The following is a 10,280-nucleotide window of genomic DNA, read 5'->3' as shown; positions in this document are numbered from 1 at the left end:
CACACACCCAACCACTTACACCCAACCACACACCCACACTCAACCACACACACGCCCACACTCAACCACACACACACCCACACTCAACCACACCCAACCACAACCAACCACACACAACCACACACAACCACACCCACACACACAACCACACACACACACCCACACAACCACACACACAACCACACACACAAAGGGAGGAGACAACTACAGCAGGACCTTCGGCTCGATCAGGACAGCAGAACCACCGGAAAAGGAACCCCTCGGCACGACCTGGGCAGCAAGAAGTTGTCACTGGAGACATCGTGATCCTATGAACAATAGTGTCATCAATGATCTAATCCAAAATGTAAACTGCGACAAATAACATCCTTATATATTGCAGTACCACAAAAACAGCAGCAAGCATTAGCATAGCCAATAGGTCTCGCCTTTGGGACCTTATAAGTGTTTTGCCATGCAACAGTTGTTGTTGCACCAAAGATATTGTGCTGCATAACTAAATACTTATAAGGTCCCAAAAGCGAGTTCTATTGGCTATGCCAATGCTTGTTTAGTTTTGTAAGGTGGTTGCCAGGGATGTTTTATGTTATGTGCACCTGTTTCAATAAAGCAGCCTTTTACACACAACTACTTGGTTTGTGGTCTGCTCCCTCCCCATCCCAAATAATGTGGAGCATCAGAAAAACAACAAAGTTGAAATTCCAGCAAGCAAGAGGCGTAGTACCTTGATAAAGTGTTAGAGGGCGTGGCTAAGTATGGCATAGTTACACTCAATCTATGGCTTTCTAGAAATCGAGAGCGAAGCAGCACTTTAGATGGAGGGACGAGCCATATGGGTGCTATGGAAAGCGCTCCAATACCTTCGGGTCGAGTTCGCGCTATATAAATATGCAACAAAAAATATGGGTCAATGAGACTAGCGTTCACCCTATCTTTACAAAGTGGCTCTGTCTGGACCACCGACGCTGTAATACGGCCCAGGCTCCGGATCTTACCAGTGCCCCGGGGGTGCCGATAACATCGCAATTCAGTGTGCTGCGCCACCTCCAAATCAGGAGGGAGGTAAATGACTGACGAAACAGAAGAGGGACTGATCAGCGGTGCAGCGGCGCAGGGGAAGCCGGTGGCAAGTGGAGAAGTCGCCGGTGGTGGGAGGCTGCTGTACTGTGACAGCGCTGCGGAGGACTTCGAATATCCACTCGGCACCCAGGCTGCACCTGCGATAGTGATGCTGCAGGCTGGCTGAGGAGGCGTCCTCTATGCAAGGTACGAGATGCGGGGAGACAGTGCCCCGCCTGCAGCCTGCTGTTCGTGATGTTTCACTGGCATCGCCGTGGCACGAGCTACCAGGCGGCTGCAACAAAGCAGACGCGCAAACCTATGAGCTGAGTCAAAGACCCGCCTGGTGCGATCTCTCCCAGCAGCCGGTGCCAGCTGCTCGTCTCAGCTGCATCAGCCTTTAACGCCAAGGTAGCCGACGTGATTCGTAAATGCTGCAGTGCATGCCATGCACTTTACCCGCCACAGCCCTTCATTGACCAGCTGCAAGCCATGCAGGCTGCCGTTTCTTAGTAGCCACCTTCATCTGTTTAACTTGATTTTGCATGAATGTTATTATAGCCCAGTGTCCCGGTGTTGTGCGATGGTTTTGAGTCTCACAGCGGCTGTAAAATCCATAGGGCTTTGGGAAGCTGGGGACTACATACATGGAGTGTCTGGAATGGGTCTGTTGTTAGAATGACCATGTACTACAATAAGAAACCGAAAACACTAATTAGAGTTCACCCGGACTCGCTTTCTACCGCTAACGCATGTTTTTAAACCCTTCGTGAAGCAGGGTTTGCAGTGTCTTGACAAAGAAATGGCACCGGTTCTTAACTGGCTTTCCCCCTAGTATGTATTGTGCAGACGCTTTTCCTGGTGCCTCCTGATATTCTCCAATGAAAGCAGTTTAATACAACAATGCCGTCAATTAACATTTTTGAGAATGAATAAGATCCCTGCCAGTTGACCTCGTACATCCCATGTTTTAATGCTATTGTAACGCACAGATGTTAAAACGTTTACATCATGCGTGACGGCAAATGCATTACACAGCTAATTTTGAGTAACAGTTTGTATTTGCATAATACCACTTTGCTGCTTTTATCCATAGCTGTGTATAAGTGAATGTGTCTCCTCTTCTTGCTCATATCAAAGTAAACATATAACCTAAAACGTTTACCTGGTGTGAAATGCGTTGCACAACTGTTTTATTGGCCTGGGTGTGTATTTGCGTTGTGCTTTCCTTCTGCCTGTCGGTTAATAGTGAAGTATTATCTGAACGCGTTTATTACCTACCCTGATCGATATTAAAGCCATATATGTATCTCATCAAAAAATGATTATTTATTTTGTTTAATGCGACACCCAATCTTTTTATCTCGGCTATGGGCAATGCATCCCGAGTGTTGCACATCTCTTCTCTTTGTGACGTTCTTATGTAATGTAAGACTATTTCAAACCACATTGTGGTTTGAAAATGAATTTAAAATATTCATCCTTTGACGTTTCATTGTCTTTCCAGTTTATAATGTCTTTGGCAGCAGTTTTATTTCAAAGTATTGGAACCCCAGATTGGAATTACAATGGCAGTTTTTGCATTGGTTTACTGAGAAAGCCTGCTCATGAATGACGGCAAATTAGCATTTAAAATGAGTCAGCACACTGTTTACTGTGACATTCCTAGGCATTGTTCGTTAATTATTTACAATACATAGAAAAAGTGCACGTATTAGCAATTTTACTTAGCATAGATATATTAAAGCACGTTTCTTTGTTCTGGAGTTGATCCCTTTGTCTCGATTATAGGATTGATTCTGCCACATTTTGAGTTTGCTTTCCTTCTTGTGTTTTGCCTAATGGTCACCGTAGGCGTCCACGTCTGTCTTTGGACCTCAACTTCCAGTGTAATGAGAAGCACAGCTGCGTTGACTGGCTTTCTTTTCTGTTTTGAAATGCAATGATGGCCTTTAGCCAACACACCTACAGCGAGCACTGTCATCATTTGTGATCTTCCAGATGCCGTAGCCTGCTCTATATTCAATGAACTGACTGCTACCTGCCAAATGGAGTCCTTATTTCACGTCCCAACCAATGTATTTGTGCAAATTTGAAAATTTAAGTGCTGCAGGCTGTCCGTGGTCCTTTCTCCGACTGCTTGCTACAGGGCATTTCCTCTTTGTGTGTAGCCCAGGGAGATTGCACAAACATGTAATGGCAGTGCTGTATTTAGTTAACAGGTAGCTTTCCGGCGCGGTTACACCATATTAACTGTGCATAGGACGTAATTTTTTCAACTATATTTGCATAATCTGGACGTCAAAACTACTTGGCTTTATTAACGACCACAACTGGTTTATTGCAAACGGTCACCCTATCTGCTAGTTTGCTACATATTTAACTTTCATTGAACAGTGTGTGTCATATTAAGACCTATTATGAAAATATAAAATGCAATGCAGTATAGTGTTCCATTTTAATCGACATTGGTTTAAATTATCACAGAGAACGTTAATTCTTGAAGCCTCGGATACAAAAATTCTAGATGCAAAAAAAATCAGTGCTGCATACAGTCTTTCACATTTGGTACCCGTTGCATCATATTAACTGTGTATGCTTATTAATTGAATGTCACCTAAAAAAGACATTGCAATCAGAAGGATCCACTGAGCTGCACGTGGCCTCTTTTGTGTGCTGCAAATTATTACTATCTTCACCGCCTCCTTGTGTTCACTTTGCGGTGCCTCAGACTTTAATAGGTCATATATTGCATCTGATTTTACTAGTGTGCTCCATTCCAGCGCTTGTCTTTTGTGAAGGTACCTATAGTAGTAGTTCTCTACAGGTACAATGGAAAAACAATTTTAGAAAATATTCTAGGTAAAATTTAAAAACCAAGTGCAATTAAGCTAGTCACGTCCATACCCTATTAATCACGTATTCGTCCTTTCATTCAAGTGGAAATTTGTAAAATAAACGGTTACTCTATCAGGTGTTAGTGTAACATTAACTAGTGCAATTTAAAGATGTATGCGTGTATGTGAATTGAGCATCTCAAACAGGAATACTGCCAGGAAGGGATTACATCGGGCAGTATATAGGATATAAATGATGTACGGTAGCAGGACACCAGTGTTAGTGATAGAAGATGGGAAGTGAGTATATTTATTCAAATCACGCTGAAGTATGAAGGTCGGCACTCTATGCTTTTGCATTCCCCTTTTATATTTCCCTGCATCTGCTCAGCTAATCCAGTCATAAACATCAATGCTGCCATCTGCCACTAAACACTGTAAGAGGTTGCATTGATTTTCTAACCTTTCTTTGTTTCCACCTGTGAGAGCGGTTGCACAAAGCAATTTCTTTTTTTTTTTACTATAAGCTTCTTTCCATGGCACCTTTTATTTTGTGTGTGGCTTGGATACATGTCACATGTGGCGATATATAATTTGCTGATTGGCGACTGTGATTTCCATTCCATATGTACGGGATGGCAGACGGTGGTGGTGCCTTGCCATGCATATTTAAAATATGTTCCGGAAGACATTAATGAGCACAGTACATGCAATCTGAATTCACATCAGATGATGATGTTGCATTATTATTTTGTGCTGTGTCACTCTTCAGTTGTGTTCTTAGAAAAAAATGAAGGCTCGCCTTTGAAATACAGCATTCAGAAATCCTGAGATACGTTTGTGAAAATTACACCTGCTCTGATGTCCGTGCAAGTTCAGTTTGAAGTTGTTGGCTTGATTTCAGTTTCGTCGGTTTCTTTTAACATGTTTTTGTTTTATTTTGGGTGTGCTTCAAGTTCGTAAATGGTGGTTGTCATTCTCTGTTCGTCGTTGGTTCTTAACCTGATATTTTTAAGTTAGAGACCCTCGCCTTGATTGACTGGTTTCTCCTAAACGATGTCAAACGAGTGCATCTCTGGTCTGTTTTGATCCATTTGTACACTGCTCTACTTTAATTCCCATAGCCACACTTTTGTGTTTTAACTAACACGTAAATCCATATTTTCCAACAGTTGCATTTGCTCCCACTCCAGTACTTTTCAAATCTGCTTTCCTATTGTACCCAGAGTTGTGAACATAGCTGTTCCACAAGAAGCTGCCCATTGTGATACTTTAATAAGGAAATCCATTTATTGTTGTTGCCTTTTTTGTTATAAATTGTCATAAGTCTAGTTAAGTAATAACCTAGGCTACCACTCTGTTTTGAGAATATTTGTTTTATACCTCTATTGAAATCATAAATGAAAATCCTATCTTCTGCTCACTTCGTAAACATAACCTGTTTACTTACCTTCGTTTTTATTTTATTTTTTATCTTGAATTCATATTTTTTAGTGTTTAAACGTTCAAAATAGTTATTCAACGTTCTGACCACACAACAGTGTAGTGCAAGGCTGTTTTTCCTCTGCAGTGAATAAACAGCAGCCCTAAACCCTCCATTTTTGCATTGCTTTCTAATAGCAAAAGAAGTCTAACTATGCCTGTCACTGAATAGCCCAACCCACTTTAATTGAATCCATGATTTGATTCCTAATACCGTTTGAAAAAAGTGCAACAGAATCCACTGCTGCTAAAAACAAAGATGTACCATGTATTAAGCATTTCAGAGTAGCAACAGGGACAATAAGTATTTGGCACAGCTCAAAAGAAATCGGATACCAATTTATAAAAAGTAATTCAATTTGTCATATAAATGTAGACACCAAAACGAACACAATTGGAGGAATATGACCGTAGTTATGGATTTTTAAAGGAAAAATAAATTGTCGCATTTCACTCCTGCAAAACTTTAATGTTGTGGTCAATGGCGAAATGGACTATTGACAATCGGTCACTTGAAGGTCGAGTTCAGTGGATTCCACTGAGGGTGAAGGTGAGGCGGGTCCCAGGTCCAAACAGTCAGTTGATTTTTACATGCACGTAGGGCACCGGTGCACTTTTGTCCTGGCTGTCCCTAGTGCTGAAGCGGGAGCGAAGGGTGCTGGTTTTACTGCTTAGACGGTGCTGCTGAGGAAGGGGGTGCAAAATCTTGACAACAGGGCCATAGAGGTGTCGGGTTGAAGATGCTGCAGGGTTCCCTTGTGGCACATTGCCAAAACAAAGGTAGTGGTAGCTCATCTGGCCACCAAAAGCCTTGCCAGCGGCAAGCTCATCCTTCGGTCACTTTGATGTCCAGGAGAAAACATCACCTAAATCTTGCTGGAGGTCAGGACTACATTTCCTACTTTGCACTAGTCCATTTACTTTTGGGTGTTTCCCTCGCAGGATGGCCGGTGATTCTTTGAATCCAGGTGCTGTTCTTGGCTGCAGGGAACTATTACCTGTAGTCTATGGGACTTCTGGAGTTGCTTTTGGCTTGCAGATGAGTTCCTCTTTCCTTTGGAACTGGTTTCTGGTCCAGAAAGAATCGCAGTCATGGAGTTGCAGGGTGGTTACCACATGTTCAGTCTTTGCTGCCTTTTCTTTGTGCAGGTCCTGAGTTGCAGACTCGGGCCTCCTTTTTAGGTCTCGCTGAGCCAGCGCGCATGCGCTGCTAGCGCGACATTTAGTAAGGGAGTTTTCAAAGTGCTACCGCTGGCATAGAGCTACAGTGCACGAGGCGTGCACGCGCACAAAGCAGCCATATGGCTTTACGTCGCTCTCCCTCGGAGCCTCCTCTCCGCCTCCTTCCCTGCTGCTATTTCACACCAGTTTTCTTATCCACACGGTAGCAGATAGAACAATTAGAGAAGGGGCCAAGTGCGCGCACAGAACTCCCGCTCCCCCCCACCCCCTCCCAACAGATCGCGTCTCGCGGCCGCTCGTGCGGCCAATGCTTGTTTGTTATTGTCTGAACGCATTCTTTAAGAGACTTCTCATGCTTAAATGTTTTTCACTACAAACAGTGAAAGCATTTCATATATTTTCAGATTGTAAAAACATTGTTTTCATGCAAAATTAGCCCAAAATAATCGTGTAAGCAAACAAAAATGCAAAACTAGTAACTTCTGTACTATGCCTCCACATTGCCATGGTGGCAGTCTGGTGACATTTTCACACACCTGTCTTCGACCAGTTGGTTTGCATGTGATTATATAAAGTTAACAATGAAATTGTTCTAAAGGGAGATATCATGTTGCACTTGGTCCTTGTGTATGCCATATTCTACACGGGCGTCCATAGATTAAAAAAATTAAACCTCTAACCTAAACTGCTTCCGGAAGCAATTAGACATTTGTATTAAAACGCTTCACTCACACACACACACACACACACACACACACACACTCACACACACATTGAAACGTGACTAGTGTTGCGTAAAGGGAGACGGCCAGAGTTCGAACTGTTGCTGATTGGGCGTCTATTTTTAATCAACATAAATACGGGTGGCTTATGTACAAAACAATTGTTTTCTTATTTTGCTAAAAACATCTACTTGTCTTAATTAATTCTGCACTGTATTATGTTTGAATAGGAGTCTGAAAGCCACATGATGTTCTGAGGGTGTTGGCCTGACAGAAAGCAATTGTGAAATATAATTTGTTGTTGCTTTAGAGTGAGTGTAATCGAAAAGAAGTCAGAAGATGACACTTTAAAGCAAGACACTTTAAAGCAAACACGATTTACTGCACAGGGTATTTCTTAGAATTGTGACCCTCAACAGGACAACTTTAGCTCTAGTATGCTTCCTTTCTCCTTAGTAGGTTTTTTCACTCCCATCTTGTCCATGGGTTAGTAATATTTGTTTCCACACTTTTGTTCCACCTCACATTCCCACAACTCATTCGAGACTACTGTACTTTTGTCCGTTGGCTATAACTACACTGGCTGTGTAATTTTTAGTTCTGCAGTTATAACAAATTTGTCGTTGGTATCGTTCTTTGATTTTTTTGTTGTTTTTTTTTTTTTTTGGTGCATTCTTGACAATAGTGCTCTACTTTAGATTGGTGCCCGTTTATAAAGAATAATCTGCACAATTGCGGCACACGGTACTGGATTTTATCACCACTGCATGGTCAACATTTTTGAATGGTTGTGAATGCTGTTTCTGAATTGACCCTGGCTGATGATTTCTGTCCTTCTCAGAAATGAGCAAGACTTCATTTTCCTCAAGCCTAACGGTCTGAGGGGGTTGCAGCCAAAGTGTATTTCAACCCATGGTTATGGACTACGGTCCCTCCACACAGGCAGGTATCAGGTTAAGGAGAATCTGTTTGCAGGCAACAGACCTTTTTATCTGTACAGATGTCGGGCAGAATGTCTAGACTTCACTCTAAAATTCCCCAAAGGTCCTGTCATGCCCCTACTTAAGATGGCCGCGTATCTGCTATTTAACTGCTTGAAGGTGACATTGGTTTGACCCGTGAATCCCAAGTTGGAATCCTGATGACGCCAACTATTTATAGGTTCAAAGTTGGTATACCACTGAATAGGGCAATAATGGCGCCCATCTTGTATTTGTAGTAGTCAGTGTTGACAAAATCTGTATGATGTAGAGCTTTATTGAAAAAATGCTTTTACTGTATGTCCACAATACCACACACAGACGGCATGTGGCGTACTGCGTTGCATGATGCAAGCAATTCAAATAACTTGAGCCACTGGGAATTAATTTGGTGTGTCTTCCAAACCGTATATTTTGTGGTCATCCTGCAACCTACATGACGAGCACCCATATTAATTTCCACATTGACACTGCCCAAAAGATATCGTTCATCCAGCACTAGTAAGCCGCTCTGGACCTGATGCAATTTAGGAAGGATTGTTAGTTGATGTGCATGCCAGAGAGCTTGCAGTAACCACTTTGATTTCTGCACTGCTGTGGCCCATCAACACACACAAGCGCACACACACAAGCGCACACACACAACCACACACACAACCACACCCACAACCACACACACACAGCCACACACACAACCACACCCACAACCACACACACACGCAACCACACACACACGCAATCACACACACACACACACACAACCACACACACACAACCACACACACACAACCACACACACAATCACATACACACACAACCACATACACACACAACCACATACACACACAACCACATACACACACAACCACACACCCACACACACCCACCCACACACAACCACCCCCACACACAACCACCCCCACACACAACCACCCCCACACACAACCACCCCCACACACAACCACCCCCACACACACCACACACACACAACCACACACAACCACCTACACAACCACCCCAACACACACCACATACACACAACCACCCACACACAACCACCCACACACAACCACCCACACACAACCACCCACACACAACCACCCACACACAACCCCACACACACAATCACACACACACTCACACAACCACACACACAACCACACACCCAACCACACACAACACACAACCACCCACACACACACAACCACCCACACACACAACCACCCACACACACAACCACCCACACACACAACCACCCACACACACACAACCACCCACACACACACCCACACACACACCCGCACACACAACCACACACAACCACACACAACCACCCCCACACACACAACCACCCCCACACACACAACCACCCCCACACACACAACCACCCCCACACACACAACCACCCCCACACACACAACCACCCACACACACACAACCACCCACACACACACACAACCACCCACACATACACATCCACACACACAACACATCAACCACCCACACACAACCACACACACAACCACACACACACAACCACACACACACAACCACACACACACAACCACACACACAACCACACACACAACCACACACACACAACCACCCACACACACAACCACAACACATCAACCACCCGCACACACAACCACCCGCACACACAACCGCCCACACACACACAACCACCCACACACACACAACCAGCCACACAACCACACACAACCACAACACATCAACCACCCACACACACACACAACCACCCACACACACACACACAACCACCCACACACACACACACAACCACCCACACACACACACACAACCACCCACACACACACACACACACAACCACCCACACACACAACCACACACACACACACCCACACACACAACCACCCACACACACAACCACCCACACACACACAACCACCCACACAACCACACACAACCACCCACACACAACCCCACACACACAATCACACACACACTCACACAACCACACACACAACCACACACCC

General features: G+C 44.1%; 1 protein-coding gene across 2 annotated transcripts in view; it reads left to right on the top strand.

The window, feature by feature from the left end:
- The first annotated feature begins 1,075 nt into the window (after positions 1-1,075).
- CSRNP3 (cysteine and serine rich nuclear protein 3) overlaps positions 1,076-10,280 on the top strand; it is a 280,256-nt gene continuing 271,051 nt past the window's right edge. Inside the window, exon 1 of one of the 2 annotated variants that reach the window (XM_085645399.1) lies at positions 1,076-1,266. In XM_085645399.1, coding sequence (XP_085501525.1) covers positions 1,260-1,266 — 7 coding nt within the window. In that variant the 5' untranslated portion in view covers positions 1,076-1,259. Of the gene's footprint in view, positions 1,471-10,280 lie in introns of both variants that reach the window. The other variant, XM_085645400.1, reaches the window with a different exon arrangement.

Source organism: Triturus cristatus, chromosome 3_1 (assembly GCF_964204655.1).
Source record: "Triturus cristatus chromosome 3_1, aTriCri1.1, whole genome shotgun sequence".
Classification (NCBI taxonomy): Eukaryota; Metazoa; Chordata; class Amphibia; order Caudata; family Salamandridae; genus Triturus; species Triturus cristatus.
This window is presented reverse-complemented; position numbering and strand designations above follow the sequence as displayed.